This window comes from Rhinatrema bivittatum, chromosome 2 (genome assembly GCF_901001135.1).
Source record: "Rhinatrema bivittatum chromosome 2, aRhiBiv1.1, whole genome shotgun sequence".
Lineage (NCBI taxonomy): Eukaryota > Metazoa > Chordata > Amphibia > Gymnophiona > Rhinatrematidae > Rhinatrema > Rhinatrema bivittatum.
Genome location: NC_042616.1, coordinates 590,153,298 through 590,172,037, shown reverse-complemented (window position 1 = coordinate 590,172,037; position 18,740 = coordinate 590,153,298). Strand labels below are relative to the sequence as shown.

Here is an 18,740-nt window from a genome sequence, read left to right as displayed (position 1 = left end):
CTGTGCTGTAGTGAAGAGAAACTGAGATAGTGAGTACAATGAAGTATATGCAGGGTTCTGGAATAGAGCCTCAATGGTTGAATACTCACACAGTGGTTTCTCTCGGTAGGAATCACAGGAGCTGGAGTAGAGGCAGGCCCTCGAGGAGCGAGTACCTGGTTCCAGGAAACAGCTCTGAGAGAGAAGTAGATAATAACTCACTGATGGTGTAGGCAGCGGTATCCTCCAGGCAGAAGTGAAGTCCAGGCAGCGAGTCCGGGAACATGGGCCCTCGAGGAGTGAGTACCAGTTCCAGACAGCGACCTGAAAGAGAAGAGAGTGGCCCCCGAGGAGCGGGTACCCCAAATACAGTAAGTCCAATAATGGAGAGGCAGAGTAGCTAGGTACAGAGAGCGAATCCCATCCGTAAGGAGCTCACCAGTATGAATACCTGACCCTTGCTAACTCGATTAGCTAGCTGTAGTGTAGGCATTTTGTATCCAGGATGTGTGACGTCATCTCAGGGAGATGCCCCTGAGGTTCGCGCCAAAGAAAGTATTTGAAGCAGGGCTGCTCAGCGCGCGTGCCCTAAGGCAGCTGGACAGCATGGCAGGAGGCAGCGCCCAAGCCAGACCGGGGACGCCGGAGAGGATGGCAGGCAGACGCCGTGGCAGCCAAACGTCCATCAACCACGGGAGGAGTTACCAGAGAGGTAAGGAGGGCGGAGTGGAGACGTCGGGCAGCGCCAGTCGTAACAATAATGAGGCTATCCCTTATGAAAAGAGAGGGGGATGTCTCTACCTGTGTCATCTGAGGTGGGTAGCCTTCCTTAGAGGAGGTGGAGATGTTGGTGGAGAAGGCTTCCTTTGAGGTGATGGAGCCATAGGAGGAAGACCCAGCATCATTTGTAGTATTGTACACTCAGGACAGCCTCCCACCAGGATGGTGGAACTACAGCAGGCAAAAAACATATCATGTGGTGGCGGTGCCATGCAAGGGGAGGCTACATCTAGGGAATTTGTGGCTGCCAGGGAGCCTTCAAGGCTGGCTGCAGTTGGCATGGGCACAGCCACTGGAGCATCTCTCTCCAGATAGAAGTCATGGACTGCATTTTCTCCCACAGCATCCAGCCAAGATCCTGCATTTCCTGTCTTACACCCTGCATTTCTTCATGCTTCACTTGCTTGAGGCCCTGTATATATAAATACCTACAGTAGCTGAATGTAAACCGATGTGATATCTCAGATCAAATGTCGGTATATAAAAAAAATAAATAAATAAAAAATAAAAATAAATATATCCTGCCTCAGGTCTTCCAGCAGGCATGCCACTTTATCATTTTGGAGCAGTATTCAGCTCTTAGCTCCTAAAAGTAAAACATAACATATAAAAATCATTAGATGAAAAAGTATTAAAATACATTTTTAAAAGCTTAATAACATTTCAATAACAATACAATATGAATCACAAGCCCAAAAAAAAAAAAAAAAGCAAAATAATGAAACCTGAGGTGAAACTGCTTTCTTCCTGCTGGTTTGAATCAGCATGGGGGGAGAGAGAATCGATTTGGTGGTGTGGATGTGAGGGAATAAGCTTTGAGCCTAATATTCAAAAGCTATTTAGCCAGATAAATAGGACTTATCCAGCTAAGTGGAGGCCACTGAATATCTGGCAATGTTCAGCGGTCACCACTTAGCCAGACAAGTCACGTATCCTGCTACATAGATAGCCGAATAACTCAGGGGCTGGCAATGGAAATAACAGTTTGGTGCTACTTATCCAGTTAACTTAGTTGAACAAGTGCCAATATTCAGTTATGCAGTTAAATTAACCAGTTGTTAGACCTGCCATAGAGCAGGTATAACTTAGCAGGATAAGATTTATCTGGCTAAGTAGCAATTTGTACACAGATATTCAGCAGAATGGCATTGCTGCTAAATATCCAAAGCAAATTAGCCAAATAAGTCTTATCTAGCTAACTTACATAGGGGCCGATTCAGTAAAGTCAGTGGGAGAGCGGACAAACGCCCGCTCTCCCGGCAGGCGCACAGGCCACTCTCCTGTGCGCACGATACAGTATTTAAATTAGGTGGTGCGGTAGAAACGGGCAAAAGGAGGCGCTAGGGTCACTAGCGCATCCCTAGAGCCTCCTTTTGACCCGGAGCGGCGGCTGTCAGTGGGTTTGACGGCCGAGATTTGTACAATGTTCTCTCAACCTAGCTAAATGGACTCTCTACCTGGGTAACATCAAGCTAGGTTGAGAGAACATTGTACAAATCTCATACCATAAAACACGCCCCTCTTCTTATCACATGCAATATTTTGATGAATCCAGCCCATAGCAAGGTTTAAAAAGTGATTGGATACGTTCCTGGAGGAAAAGTCATAAACCTTTATTAGTCAGGTAGACATGGGAAAGCCACTGCTTATCTCTGAGAGTCAAGCAACAAGGAATGGATCTACTCTTTGGGACCTGTCAGGTACATGTGACCCAGTTTATTAACTGTTGGAAATAGGACGATGGGCTTGATGGACCTTTGGTATGACCCAGCATGACACATCTTATGTTCTTACTGTGAATACTATACTCATGTACCCAATTTACTTTTCCTTTCAAAGATCGCTATATATGAAGAAATGTCCGCCCAGTATAATATTCTCAAAAAGGACTCAAATCTGTTTTTGCCACACTTGTCTAATAAAACCACATTAACTGTTTCTTTCCTGTTTTGACTCCAACTCAAATATTTTACCAGCTAGCTTTCATGTTACCTCTACTAAATATAACCAAGCCCTGCTTTGAATTTAGCCTCACAAGTCTAGGCAGGGTGTTCAGGGAGTGCTTAGTATGATGGTCCATTTTTAATTCTGGTTATGGTAACTATTAATACCATTGATTTGTTTGTTCTCCATAGGATGTTAAATAAATAAATAAATAAACATAAAGGGTGGTACCATGTTAGCCTTCCAAAAATAAGTGCAAACCTGGCATTCTTCTTGATTCTCCTCGCATGAACACCTAAGCTGGCATAACAGTGGTTTTATTGAGGACTTTGAAAAACCAATGTCTATGGGGTTAATTCTATTCTGCTATTTATTTATTATTATTTATATTCTGCTAATCCAAATAAGATCTCAGTGGAACACAATATAATAAAACAATACACCAATTGAAATAAAGCAGTTACATAATATCAATAGGTGAAAACCCTTTCTGACAGGAATAAGCATAGCAGGTGCAGCCAGAACCTCACTCCACCTTCTTTCACATCATATTCAATAAGTACACCACACACTGGTATGGGAAACATCAAGGCCGCAGCTTTATTAACAATATAACTAGCCCGAGCCCTTATAACATATAACTCCAGTTATCTGCCACCAGCCAGCAAGATAACCAACCCCCAGACCACCCGGCCTGGTCCTAGTTAGACAGCACCCGCTGTCTAACTCCAGCCCCCGCCACCGGCCAGCAAGGAGCTAATCCCAGTTTAGCCAGTTGACTGACGGGTAACGCTCCAGCCAGTATGTGCCCCCAACTGTCTACCTGTCGAGCCACCACCTGTCATTAAAGAGACTCGGGCAAACCGCCAACCCAAGCTGCAACAGCAACAAACCAACCCGTTACAAAAATGTACAAAACACAAGGGCGGGAGGGAGGGTCGCTGCTCGTCCTGGAAGCCCACGGGGAAGAGGAACGCAGCCGGTAAGCATGCCCCTTAAATAGGGAAATAGGGCTCTCCTACTCCCGATACTCCCCGCGGCGCTCGCCAATGCGATCGCACTGCAAGGAAGTATTCAAAATTTCATCCGGGGACTCGGGGCTCCTCCCCCCCATACCCACCCCTTCCAGCATCAAACTGCCAGAGCTTGTCTGGTGTGCCCATTAACCTCAGGCAGCCCAGCACTCCAGCCAAATTGCCGTTACAGAATTAAAAAACACAATTTTTTATTTTGTACACAATTCCAGTGGCAGTGTTCCAAATAGATGACACAATTTTGGAGAATGTCCTTGATCTGGTTTCACGTTGCCTGCAGAGATCTCTAACAAGAAATCCATGACTGACAGGACTCTGTAAAATCAAGAGCCTGCTGCAGCAGAATGAACCAGTCAGCAGCAAGAGCATAATGAGTTCCATATTCAAAAGGATTACTTCAACTAAGTTCAGAATTTAGCAGGACAAAACGGGGGATTAGATATCTTTCCCCACTGACCAGATAAGTTTTCTATGAGTAAGTCATTACCCAGTTAAAACTTATCCAGATAAAATAAAAAAGGTAGTGTGGGGGCATTCTGGGTGCAGGGCTTCAACTTAGCTGGCTAGTGCTGATGAATATCAGTGTTACCCAGTTAAGTACAGCTGTGTATATCCAGTCATGGTGGAGAAGAGCAGGTCTAAAGTTATCCAGGTATGTTTAATCGGACAACTTGAAAACAAAAAGGAAATTCACTCGAAGCAGGTTACATACAGCACATTAGAAAAGCAGCATACAAATGTTGAAATCTAACCTGCTATATGCTGAATATAGCTGATTAAGGAAAATAAAAACCCTAGCCAGGCCTTTGATTTGAATACCTGGTGGCAGAAGTCCGGGCGCACCCTCGTTTGCCACGCGCACCCTTCTTTGCCGCGCGCACAGTTTGGATCACATACCGCTCGATACAGTATTCAAATGAGACGCAAATGCAAGCCACGTCGAAAGCGGGTCCATGAAGCAGTAGGCGTTCGCATTCCATTTTACTGTATAGAGCACTCTACAGCGCCTATACAGTATCCTGGGTGCGCTGGTACCTGTCATTTGAAATGTCATTCCACCAGGAAAGTGGATGGTTCTCCTACAGACCCTGCTGCCTTGAGCGCCCGGCGCCAGCAAGCCCCAGCAGCCAGCGATCGGCGGCAGGGAGCTCAACAAAGCACCTGTGCGCGCAGCTCCGATTTTCCGCCTCCTTCAGACGGGCAAGAGCCTTGAGCGCCCAAATAGGGCGTACAGGCGTGCGTTCATGCACCTTTGCCGGCGGGGGCTGCTGGAAGCCACCTCGCATGGGGAATGCCCGATCCGCCCCGGGCTGCTGAAGCCGCTCTCGCCGCCGGCTGCCCCCGGGAGGCAGGGGAGCTGCGGTGTGCGCCTCAGGAGGAGGGGAGAGAGGATTGAGGCTGCTCCAGAACTGTCAGCGCGCCCGCATGGGAGACCAGCACCTATGGACGCCCTTTTGCGGCTGCTGCTGGGGGCTTGCATGGCCGCGGCCAGGGCAGGTGAGCGGGGGCTGGGGGAAAGTTTGCTCGTGAAATTTCGTCTCTCTCTTGCCCGTCCGAAGGAGGCGGAAAATCAGAGCTGCACGCACAGGTGTTTTTTGTGCTCCCTGCCGCCGATCGCCGGCTGCTGGTGCTTGCCTGACGCTTGTCAAGCTGGCAATCCCCGATGCCCGAGCGTAATACAGAAATGATTTTCGCCCTGCGCCTTGTTTATTTTTTGTAATAATTTTTCCCCCTTGTGCAAGAAGCATTTTTTCTGTGGATTGGGTTGGTTTGGGACGGGGCGGCTAAGTTCACTACACTAACGCCAAGGTCAGGGTAGGTGGTAAATTTGCAGGTTAAAGACGCGGCAAAATAGCTGGTTAAAAAGGCGATAATCTGGGCGCATGTTACTGTATCAGAGGGAATAGCTAATCCGATCATTAACATATCATATACATGCCGCGGGCGGAAAGGGATACTCGTCGATTTCAAGAAGCGGTAAGGACGCATAAAACTGGACACTGAATCGAGGGTTAGACATACGCGTCCAAATTGTGCGTACAAAGCGGGTTAGAAACAGGGTAACCGCGGCCGCACTTTACTGTATCAGCCTGTTGAGAGGCAGAGGGGGAGAATCAGGTGGAAAGCACCAATATTTTTAAAAATTATTTTGAAGGAGTAAAAAATTATTTTGGAGTGGGGAAATTGGACCTACTTAGTTGAGACATGTTCTTTTTGCACTTGACTGGCTATATTCAGAAAATAGTCGGTTAGGTTTAAATTTATCCAGGTAAACTTAGCCAGAACTTTATCCATGTGTATTCAGTGCCATAGCTAAAGTTATCTGGCTAAAGTTATCCAGATAAGTTTAACAGTATATTCGGTGGAGGAATGAATATTTGGGAGCTGAATATTCAGCTAAAGTTGTCTGGGAGCCTTTACCGGATAACTTTGCTATTCGCTGGCTTATTGAATATGGACTTCAATGTTTCCTACTGAGGGCAAAGGTTCTGTGACATCTGACATGGAGCTGAAACAAAGTTTGCACAGCACAGAAGAAAGATCACTGGGACAGAGACAGCAGAAGACAGATAGAGCAGCTTTCTCAGTCTGAGCTCCAGCTCAGAGGCTAGATATGAGCTGTAGATGCAGACAGAAATGATCTCTCCCTGCCTTTCCAGACAAAAAAAAAAAAAAATCCACACTGTGAGACTGAGCAAAGAGAGGAAGTGAGCTCTCCGCCACATGGAGAGAACCAAGAGCCCCCCCGTTCCATGCTTGCAGGGATGAACAGGATTTATGACTGGGAATACTTTGTGTCAGCCTGACACAGAATTTGTACCAAGGAAAAAGTAATTTAGCTGCTGTTTAAGGAGAAGCAGTCAGTGTTTCAAGTTTGTGCTGACATCAATAAAGACCCCGCGCGCACGCGCACACATACACACACACACACACACACACACACTGTTGCATGTAGACTGTTTTAATAGTGATCTTGCTAAGTTCCAAAGCAAATAAACAACCCCAACCCTTCCCCCCAGGACTAACCAAAAAACTTGATTCAGCCAGACTTTTACAAGTGAAAGGAAGTAAGTTGCCTACCTGTGAACCAGGCTCTCCATAGACAGCAGGATCAGCCATAACCAGCAGGTGACATCATCCTTTGATGCTGACACAGACCCAGGTCTCACAGCTCAGAAGTCTTGCTGAGCATGTGTGGATGTTCCCATATACGATTTCTGCCTCTTGAGCTCCTCAGTCTCTACCAGACTCTTCAGGGAAGTGGGTGGATAATAAATATATGGCTGATTTATCTTGATGTCTATAGAGAACCACAGGTGAGCAACTTTGCTTTTTCGGTCAGCAAGCAGGATTAAATCAGTCATAACCAGTGGGGAGCTCCAAGCTGTAGATTGCCTTGTGGAGCAACTACTTAAAAACAGACAATCTGAACTCTACCCAGTGGAAAGTGAACTATTGGGTGAACAGACTGCACAGAACTGCTTGTCCAAATGCAAGGTCTTTTCAGAATGTGCGGACCAGACAGCAGTGGGATGTGAAGGTCCAGTTAGGCAGATGTCCTCAATCAAAGTGGCTCTCCTATTTCATGATCCTTGACAAAGTCTGTAATCTGTAATTCAGCCAAGGCTTAGCAATGCACTATACAGTCCACTAGCCAATTGGAAAGAGTTCTTTTAGACACTGCCCTACCCAAATCTGATGGGATCAAAGGACACAAAGTTGAGAGATTTCACACTGAACTAGAGTCCACTTGAAGTAATATGCATTGACTCTCTTACAGTCCAAGGAGTGAAAAGCCTGTTCTCTTTTGTGCGTATTTGTGCACATTCAGTTTTGGAAAGACAGCACATTTGACTAGTCGATGTCAAATGCAGATATCACTTTATGAAGGAAATGAGGACGAGTGCATAGAACAACTCCATTGTGAAAAAAAAAACCAAAAACTGAAGGCATAGCAAATAAGAGACCAAAGCCTGAAATTCACTCATTCTCTGAGCCAAGATGTTGGCTACAAGAAACACCATCCAGGTATGGAAATTCAGGTCCACCAAATTGGAGTTTCAAAGGGAGGTTTCATAAGTTGTACCAGGATCACTCTGAGGTCCCATGGTACTGGTGGTTTACTGCATGGTGTGCAACAGTCCTATCATGAACTTTGACATTAAAGGTTGGAATAGGAGCTCCGTCCAACCGCTGGCAAAAAACCACAATGGCACTGAGATCCACCTTGATTAAAGTTCTGAAGCCTGATGACGAGAGGAAGAGGAAGAAGAGATACTTAAAAAGGTCCCTGGGACCAGATTGGTTTTAGTTTGCTGTTGGACTCATGAGAAATCAAGAAAAACTAAACTAAACCTCTTCCACTTGAAACTGTAAGACTTCCTTGATGAAGGTTTTCTAGCTGAGATTAGAATATCATCCACAGACCAAGAAAGGAGCAAGGAGGATACTACTGTGTGTGTACTCAATATTCACACCATGAGTAACAAGGATGGAAAATTTGGGTGGCATAGTTTTCTGTCCTCGAAGAAAATAAATTTAGAATCTGGTGTGCCCCAAGGATCATCACTGTCTGCTACATTGTTCAACATCTATATGTTACCAATTTGTCACCTGTTGGCAGGCATGGGCCTGACTTACTTCATTTATGCTGATGACATACAGTTTCTGGTACTGATTCAGGATTCCATTGAAAAAGCGCTTAAAACAACCTCCATGTACCTTTTGGTAATAAAAACTTTACTAACGCACATGAAACATACTTAATGTAAATAAGACAGAAATCCTATTTCTGGGTAGAAAAATGGCCACTAACAAACTCCTGCCTCTTAAAGTTGATGACACCCATATTGAAATCAAATTAACAACTTTTACCAGAGAACTTGGCATTTTTCTGGGCACTCAACTCAATTTGAAAAAACGCATTGCCCTAAAAGTGAAAGGTGGTTACTATAAATTATTAACCCTGAGATGTTTAAAACCTTTACTATCTGAGAATGATTTCAGAACCGTACTACAACTACTAATCTTTTCCAATACTGATTACTGTAATTCCATGCTATTCGGCCTGCCCACATCAACATTGCGTCCCTTACAAGTTCTACAGAATTCAGCGGCAAGAATATTGATAGAGAAAAAGAAATTTGAACACATTACTCCTGTATTGATTTCCCTACATTAGGCTCCCAATAAGACAGTGTATCAAATTTAAAGTATTATCTTTACTACATAAGATCATCTACGGCAAGCAAACAGACTGGCTAAATGAAGCAATTAGGCTATATGTCCCAGAGAGAAGCCTCCGATCCACCAGTAAGGGCCTTTTAACTATTCCATCCATCTCTGCGATGTTCGAACCAGAGCAATTTCCCTGGCAGGCCCCAAAATCTAGAACTTATTACCATTATCTCTACATACACAATCTAATCCGAAACTATTTAGATCAAACCTGAAAACCTGGCTTTTTGCTAAAGTATTCGAGGAAACAATCTAAGACAGGAATTGAGATATTGTCAGGGTTAACCCCTTCTTTTAGACTAATTTTATGTTTGTTTTAATAAGTTTTTAATGTCTTGTCTTTTACTCTGAGATTATTGTATTATCAAATGCCATACTCATTTGTAAACCATTATGATGGTCCTACCGAATAAAGGTATATAAAATCAATAAAATAAATAATAAATACATAAATGAGAGTTGGAAATATCCCCAAGTGGATCAGAGGCTGAACTGACAAAGAAGGTAAGAGTACCACATCTGACGTGGCAAAGCCTTGGCTATGAGAATAAACCTTGCCCTATCCCATAGAATCTTCTGGACAGTCCTGGTGATGAGTGAAATTGGAGGGAAATCATAGAACAAATCAATGTTCCAGTTTAGCATAAAAGCATTGGGAGCTGATCTATAGCTGCTTTGTCTCATGGAACAGAACCTATTGACCTTCCAGTTGTCCTCTGACATGAACAGATCAATCACTGATCTGCCCTCCTTTTGATCTGGGTGGCTCGTCTCTTATTCCTCGCTCTCTTCCCTCCTGTGGAGGCTGTTGGTTTTTCTCTCCCACCCACCCCAGTCTCCAGTGCCAAGTCACTGATGTCCAGCCACACAACCTGGAACAGACAGTAGCTGCCGAGTGTATTTAACAGTAAGGAAGCCACACTGCACCACAGTGCTCCATGCTCAGGCAGGCAGGAATGGCTCCTCAACCAGTTCTGGACATGCTACTGCTTCTATGTGTATCCACCACCTGCCACTACCACCATCCCCACTACTATTAACTAGCTCATTTCAGTATAAGTCATTGAGCCTGTTCCCGCTGCCAAACTATAATGGATAAGAAATGCTATCCCAGAGCAAGGAGTACTAATTAATGAGAGCTAAGAGACATTTATGCAACTCCCACAGCCCAGGAGAGGAGGGATTAGGGAAGGACAGAGAGTCCCAGAGAGAAGGGGAGAGAGGGACAGAATTCCAGAGCCCAGGAATGGAGGGAGGGAGAAAAAGTGAGCCCCAGAACTTGAAAAGAAGTGAATAATACTGACAGTGATTGAGTGCATGTACTACTGCCACTCCCTAAATTGTGGCGCCTAGTTTGCTTATTGTGTCCACTGGCTCTGAATTCTGATATTCTGCCCTATAGGAAAACCCCATGTTTATGCACTGTACCCTGTGGGGAATGTTAATGCTATATTTTCTATGGTGATTTCTCTCACATATCAGCTAACATATCTAGAAAGGGCTTACATAAACGTAACTAAAAAATAAACCAGCAAAGCAGTCGGGTAGAGATGATACTTCAATGAGACTAACAAATGAAAATACAAACTCTTGTATCTTTAAACATTTGTTAGCCATCTCTACCCAAAAACTTATTTGGTTTTCTTTTGCTTTATTATCACAAAGGAATAACCTTCTATCTATTCCCCCTCCTATAATTTGGAAAGCAAGAGTTCTTCATGGCAACAGTCTTACTTTCTTTATTCTTTACTATGGAAAACCTACTCTCTGTGGCAATCAACAGCCCATGACATAAACTGTTCCCTGACTGTTTAATAGGCACATAACACAAGGTTCACATGATAGCTACAGCTACAGTTATCTGCTTTGGCCACAAGTTTAATTTAGCAATGATTTTATTTGGTCCCGGAAGCATAACTGGTGAAATTATATCGCTTTCATAAAATAAAACAATAAAACAAAATCCAGACTACAGTAGGCTCAGCAATTGTGACAAATGGGTAAGCTTCATTTTATGTACTGACATAAAAATTCCTTTTTTGACATTTTAAGTTTACCAACCCTGTAGTATAAAAGAAAGAAACACAATTAAGTTCCATAAAGTACAAAAAAAAAATCTTCTTGAAAAAAAACTGGTGGAAGGTAAAATCCTTTCAAAATGTTAAAAAAAAAAAATAGTTTAACAGCCTTGGTAATGAAATCAATGTTAAACATCCAGTGAGACGATCAGATCAGATTTAACAACACACTGAACAATCCAACCTGTATTTAATTTGTAGGAGCATGTAATTTGTTTTGTGCTGTGCTGTAATTAGTGGTCATTTATCATGCTGGAAACCCTCTTTGCCTCCAATGGTGAATATAAATAAAGGACAACATTCAACTACACCATTATCTGTTTCTATGAAAAGCCTAAGGGAACAACCATTGAATATGACAGCAGATAAAGACAGCAAGGCACATCAACTTGCCCATGTTCCCTACCTGTTCATAATACTGTATACTTTATTTAATAACATGTATCAATAAAGCAATAGGGTATGATATTGTTGGTGTCACTTGAGATGTGTCAGTATCCCACTGCAATGTATATTTTGGAACATCTTATTGCACTTCTAAATCTATTTATTTTAAAGAAAAAAAAGTGATTCAGTGTGTCTAACCAACTTATGGCATTATATTGGGATGCTGGTACAGGTTAGAACATTTGGAAGCCAATCACAGCATTGGGATTTATTTGACAGATCATATTTCATTAAAAATAAGTTAGTCTTAACAAATGTATACTATTTGAGAATTTGTCATGATTTATTGCAGTAATAAACAATTTTAATATTAAAAATAAGTTGAGTGTTTCCAGTGGCATATTTCACAATTGTTTAACAGGCAGCACCTGTGCAAGCAAGCCAAATGACACAGTAAGAAGGCCTATAGTTATTTTGCTTAAGACAAAAAAGAAGAATTTACAAAAAGATTTCTAGAATTTTAGGAAATGCAAGCTTCTTTCACCTTTATTCAAACTAATTCCCTCCTTCATTCCCTCATATCATTAAGAAGGGATTTAAAACAAAATATTCTGAATAAAAATTGTATGAATTACGTTGTTTCGCCAATACTCATTCCATGCACCAAACCAAAACCAATGCAGAAACTGAAGGAAGCTTTTGTAATCAATTTATAGATGAGTAAACAGCAGTAGCAAATTCAACTTTCACAACAAGTGAATTGCACTGTCTGAGTATCAAACCAAATTCTATTTAGTAAACAGGAATCATCTGCAATGTATAACTGCTGTTGGAATCAAACTTAAAATATTGTGTACTAAAGTAAGAAGTTTAACAGTTTTCCTCTGCAGCTCAAAAAGGAAATAAAACTGCTGGCTGTTCGATACAGAAAATCAAAACCTGGTGATATAAAAATATTTGTAGGTTTTAGCCAGGCTGCAGGATGGTAGGAAAGAAACCTCTGGCCCAACATCATAAGGACTCTTCTGAAAAGCAACCTTCATACCCAAAGGCTTTGGGTTTTGCTATTGTCCATTGCTTAGTGTCTTTCGGTTGGCTAGTTATGCTTATACCCTGGCAAGAATGAGCCTTATTCTGATTTTCCCAATGAGATTCCTCTGTTGGTTATTAAAGATTCCAGGCTGGTGGTGGCCATGTAGTGGATAATTTTCTAAAGCAGTTACATGGGTAAAACTCAGTTTGATTCTCGTGACTCTTTGAAAACAGCACCAGCTGGTGTGCACCGAAGACCATTTCGTGTGCACTTTTAGGTGCTCTGGGGTGGGGGGTGAGTTGGGGTGGGATTGGTATTTATGAACATACTTTTGATTTTACACCTCTTACACAAATCTAACTTTGTATGCACACCCACAAATCACTTTGAAAATTCTTGCTAGTCTGTGGGTATAGAGAAGCCACAGACTTGAACCTATGCGAGATGTCTAAAAATTACCCTTGAATTTTCAAAACATTCCCATGTGTAATGTGTGGGTTTATGCAGGGAAATGGGATTTTTGAAAAATGCCCGGGTGGGGTTGTACACATACAAGGACACTTAGAAGCGATTCTGAGTGAACGTTTATGCGCACAGCAGAGACATTCTGGGGTTGGAGATCGTATTTATGCACAACTTTTGATTTTTGAAAGCATGCACATAAATTTTACTTGCACACATTTGTGCCTGCTAATGAGCAGATGTTAAATGTGCTTGTGTGTGCATGTGCGGCACTGTTTTCCATGCGTACATGTAAATTTTCAAAGTGGACTCGTGCACAAATCTGCTTTGAAAATTCAGGCTAAAGAGTGCGAGTACTTTCTACACGCAGCCTTCAGTCCTAAGCGCACTGTGATAAATTACCCTGCTAATGTTCAGTTTGATGATAGATGGAAACAAAAGGCAGAAAAAGGAAGCATGAACTAGTGACACCACAGGCTGTGGGGCAGCTGGACTGGTACCCACAGTCTACAACACCCCAGAAGCCAACTGGACCAATGCTGGCAGGTCAGTGGTGCCCGAGTGCCATTTAGGTATTCCACGGGAGGCCAGATGTTTAGGCAACGGCCTCACTAGTTCTGGTAGTTGTTTAGATTATTACAGAGGTTGGTGGGATAGAAGTTGGATTAAGTATGGGAGTTTATAAACTCATTTTTCCATGATGGCAGAAAGCAAAAGAAGATGACAATAAAAACTGACAGACAACAGGCTACATCCCTACATGCACTCAAACTCATACAGCAGGCAGCTGGCAGTGTAGGCAGGAAAAACTAGACAGACTGGATGCACCAACTTGTCTTTTGTTGCTGTTATCTACTATATTTCTATACTAAGTATTTCAGCACCTGAAAACTAAATACAGATATATCAATCACTAAGCACTCCAGGCATAGAGACATTTGTTCTTTTTGTATAGTGGCATGGCAATGGCTATGCAAAATAAGCATACGGTACAAATTTACTGAGAATAATATAATAACGAATTGTATGTTCTGGAATTCCTCTGACTTTCTTGAATAGACACAGTAAACCAATGCTACTTTACTCCTCAAGCAAATGGCCAGACAATTTAAAAAACAATAATACAGATTCTGACTGCATTGTTACTCAGACTTGTAGACTTCTTACTAAAAATGTTATTTAGTGTCAGTGATAAATGTTCACAGTTTGTTTCTCATGACATGTGGCTTAAGTAACACAGAAGTCTTGAGAATAATTAGTCTGTCTTTCTTTTTTTTTTTTCCCCTTTGCTAACCTTCCCTTGAGATCTTCAGTAAGAAGGTAAGCACAAAATGTGCGACTGAAGCCAGCACAATAATGGATTCACAGAACAAGGGGCTACATGGATTTCGATTACAACATGTCCAATTGTATTTACATTGTTTCCTAAGTGTTCCACTGGTAATAAAAAGCAATTCTGTGGTAGAAAAAAAATAAACCCTTCCACTTAAGCTAAGAGATCTTGGTCAGCTTTCTGTCTCCGGGGAAATGAAATAATCGATGTGCTGGAATTTGAGAACCTCGTTCCCCCAGCTGGTCCAACCAGGCTGAAGATTGCGAGCAAACAGCTCCAGTCGCCTCGCTTCTGGCTTGACATATTCTGCAAGAACCTCTGGACAAAATACAAAAGAGACAAAGAGGAAGAAGAGGCTGATGAGGAAGAGCAAACAAAAAAATCAATTTCCCTCTTAGCTATTAACAGATGAGAAAGGGAACGTTTCATTAGAAAATGAAGACAACAAATGTATTTTGAGGATTTCATTAACAGCCCATTTATGGTTTAAAAATAATCTGAAATAAGTGTCCTTGAGATTGGGACAATACAGTGAAAACCTTATAGGTCTGATTTATCGGTTTTCATTTAGAGAGGGAATGAGGATTTCACCGCCTACACGGGTGACTTTTCCATTTTTCAATACTGTCATCATAACATGTCTCCAGAGTACTGACAGCGTTTTAAACTTTGTCCGTGTAGGAGGGAAGAAGAGAAGAAGAAAAAAGAAATAAAGCCTTGCCAACGTGCAGAAAACTTACAACAATTAACACATTTGAAAATGGAGGCGGAAGATCTTGGAAAGACAAAAAAAAAAAAGTACAGTACATTGCAATACATCCAACAGTTCTAGGAAATAGAAGGTGATCACAGTCGGTGATCCCTTAAGAAAGATTTCCATCTCGGAATACCAAGGCTACAGGGTGCACTAAAGCCACCTGCTTCTGCCTTGCCCTGCCAGGGCCATTTCTTTTCTGTAATGATAGGAAATACATATTCAAACCTGCAGCTGCTGATTCCCACCTACAGCAGCAATACAGCCTCTAATCACCAGCTCCTCCCTTCCATAGCGGAATTACAACAGTCCCACTGTGAAACAGGAAGCCTGCAAGTTTGATACAAACCCCCCCCCCCCAGTGATTGTAGAAGAATTGGATTCTTGTCACACACGCTGCCGAAGAGTTTCTTTAGAAGCAGAAGTTCTGTTTGCTGAAATCAAGCTTTCTTTAAAAAGGAGGCGGTTAAAATACAAGGCTGCCGCACGCCTCTGATTCCCGGACAAAAGCTGCACTTTGAATAAAACGTATACGTCTAAAGCAGTCTTTAACTACAAAAGAGTTGTTACAAACAGAAACTCCAAATATTGTTGAGGGAAAAAAAAAAGAGGGCTAATAGGATGACAGATACATAACTGCACTTTTGCAATCCGGTTTATCAATGAAGCAATTCGAGCTGTCCCTAGCTGTCAGGCAGCACCATTCTGTGTTACAGCAGCAGCATGTTAATGAAACTGATGCATGAAGACAAATTAAAGTAGTGATTTGATGGCTGGGGGTGGGGAGGGTGATGAAACAGCCTAAAGCAAAGCTTAAGGACTGGGAAATGTAAAGCTTGGAGTTTAAAACGAATGCACAGATCTCCAGGTAAAGGAGGAGCTGTCCGCAAGCTAAACCTAATCAACAAGAAAAGGAAATTGTATACTCCAAAAATATCAAGATAATGTTTCTATTGACTTGAGCTGTGGAATAAATGATTAGCTTGAGCGTCAATTTTTTTTTCCAAACTTTCATTCTTAAAGCACTCTTAGAAAAAAATATTGTTTAAGTGCACGAGCTCACTTACATCTACTGATCATAACATTTACAGTTTCTCCTGAGATTTCTCAGGCTTAGATAACAGCGCTTACTGCTTCAGGCTTTGCTATGATACATTTCTTGTCTGACTTGATCCCTCATCATTACTGTGTTATTGTGGGAAGGAAGAAGCCTGATTAGAAGACGTCAAAGGAAGGATTTTGCTCTAGTGACTAAGGTGTACGTTTTTTGTTTGCTTTTTGTCTGTAGTAAATTTCATGATGCTTAATTCCAAGACCAAGGCACCTCTGAAAATAAGATGCATTTTCATAGACATATTAGCTTAAAGATATTATGGAATTCTAAAATATAAAACCTTTTTTTCCTTTCAGTGAATTCCATATTATGATCACCTCAAAAATTCCAACCATTTTTCCAACAATATCATCTCTGAACCTATTTGTTTCACAAATGAATCTTATATACTCATCGGAAGCTTGGACTATCAACTTCCCAGTGGAATATAATATTCCTGTGTGAAATACGGAGTGCAATGGATTTTACTATTTTTAAACATCTTACTGAAATTGTACAAGAAGAAACCCAGCATTAGCAGTAAAAGTGTTAGACACTCCCTTTCCAGGATAATTTGCCTTTCTAGCATAAAATATGCCATAGTCATAAATCAAATCTATGCCGAGGTTGAGGAGAAGAGCAGAATGTGCAGCTGGATGCCTCTGTATGCCGGCACAGTGCAGGCAGACACGGGAAGTCTGCAGCCTGTTCTTCCTTCAGCCGAGGAGCAGCCACAGGGTGCCTAGGACAACTGCACATTTCAATCTGGCAACTATGAATCTCAATAAAGAAGAAAAAAAAGACAAAAAATATTTTGAATGAATACTCATCAGATAAGTTATATTCAAAGTTTGAAAATGTATACTGCCCACATTGTCTTGCCCAGTATCCTCTTGCCTCGAGTGTTGGTGGCAAATGGTAAATATCAACAAAATTTTGTTTGGGATGCAACCCATGGGGTCGATTTTAAGACCCCTGTGTGCACGTCCATGTGTGTGCGGTTCCTGGAGTGCGCACATGGATGTGCCGATTTTATAACATGCACGTGTCACACCGCGCATGTTATAAAATACGATATCTGCGTGCACATGTGCACTGGATTTTAACATCCACGTGTGCATGTGGGGTCGGCCCGCGACTCGCACACGCAGGATTTTAAAAAGCAACACGCAACATCGCAAGTAGGGCTTCCCAAGTTCCCTATACCCCTATCTAACCTTCCTACCTTTTCCACTCTCCTCCCCGACCCCTACCCATTAGATTTTTTTTAAGTTTTTACCTTACTGCTCCTTCGGAGCAGCAGTAGACTCCGCATGCCGGTCAGCTGCCAGGGCGTGCTTCCCTGGGACAGCGGCTAATGGCGATGTCCTGGCCCGCTCCCCCCCCTCCCCCGCCCTGTCCCTCTGTGCCCAGACCACGCCCCCAGGCCACCCCTTTCAGTAGGCCCGGCACTTGTCCGCGTATCGGGGGTTACGCGCGTGGCCGGGCCCGTTGTAAAATGCGCAGCGCGCGCAAGGCCCGGTCACGCGCATAACCCCCGAAATTTACGCGAGGACATTTTAAAATTGGGCCACATGTGCTTAGCCTTAGTTACTGTACACAATCATGTTATGCTGCTTTGTAACATTAAGTAGTAATTCTCTGTTCAATTTAATTAACTTACTGTTAACTAATGACCCATCTGAGGGAGCTGAACCCAGAAAGGACATTAACTGGAAGTAAATGCCCTTTCTAGAAGGGATTATTGCTGTTATAAGCTAAATTGCCTTTGATTTAGGGTTTTGTAGGATCTTTTCTCCATAAAATATTCATGTCTAAAATGGATAAATATGTCACTGATAATCAGCAAATTCTGCAGAATTTCAAAGTGCATTGTGCTCCAGAGTAAAAAGAAAACTACACCCTCTATGTATTTTACAATATTTTAAAAAAGTGTACATATCAGCAATCTTCACAAGATTATCAATTACAAATCTTACTTTTAAATCATTAACCTTGTCATTCTTCAAACTGTTCTACTGTAATGTATTTGTTAGGTAAAAGCAGTGTTACAATGCTGTGGAGAATTCGTGCACATATGGGCACTGTTTTGAGTAGACTGGGGAAGCCCCCTGCATGTAAGAGTGTAACAGAGGAGATGATGGCAGATAAGGACCAATTGGTCCAGTTATGTTTCTTTCTATTTCTCTACCACTGTGAATAGATGAGTATATACAATAAATTCCCATCAATCCCAGCTCCATCCCATGTCTTTTACCTAACCTCATAATCCTCTTCCTGCTATTGCCCTTAATATTTAGTCCAAGCATGTTTAAATTCTGTTACATTGTTGGCCCTCCACTCCCTCTTGCTGTTAGGCTATTGCATATATTGTCATTTTCCTCTCGTCCTTACAAGTCCCACATTTAATCCAGGTCCCCTTCCATGTCTTACCACCAAGCTTTGTAAGAATCCAAACAGCCACCAAGACAAGTGGCTGGCCCCACCTTGTGCTTGTTTATGTTAGGGTTATGACCATGGTCATTCTGTACAAGTAACCCCAGCCTTCTGGGAAGCCCAACATAGCCAGATTACTACTCTCTTCTCACCAGTTTCTATTCTCTTCTCTTTAGCCCTCTAAAGATC

At 42.3% G+C, this 18,740-nt stretch overlaps 1 protein-coding gene across 4 annotated transcripts in view; it reads right to left on the bottom strand.

Annotated features, from left to right (window-relative positions):
- Nucleotides 1-632: 632 nt before the first annotated feature.
- METTL4 (methyltransferase like 4) overlaps nucleotides 633-18,740 on the bottom strand; it is an 86,092-nt gene continuing 67,984 nt past the window's right edge. For 3 of the 4 annotated variants that reach the window (XM_029591085.1, XM_029591084.1, XM_029591086.1), the window contains one exon: nucleotides 11,760-14,586. In XM_029591085.1, coding sequence (XP_029446945.1) covers nucleotides 14,427-14,586 — 160 coding nt within the window. In that variant the 3' untranslated portion in view covers nucleotides 11,760-14,426. Of the gene's footprint in view, nucleotides 1,346-11,759; nucleotides 14,587-18,740 lie in introns of those variants that run through there. The other variant, XM_029591087.1, reaches the window with a different exon arrangement.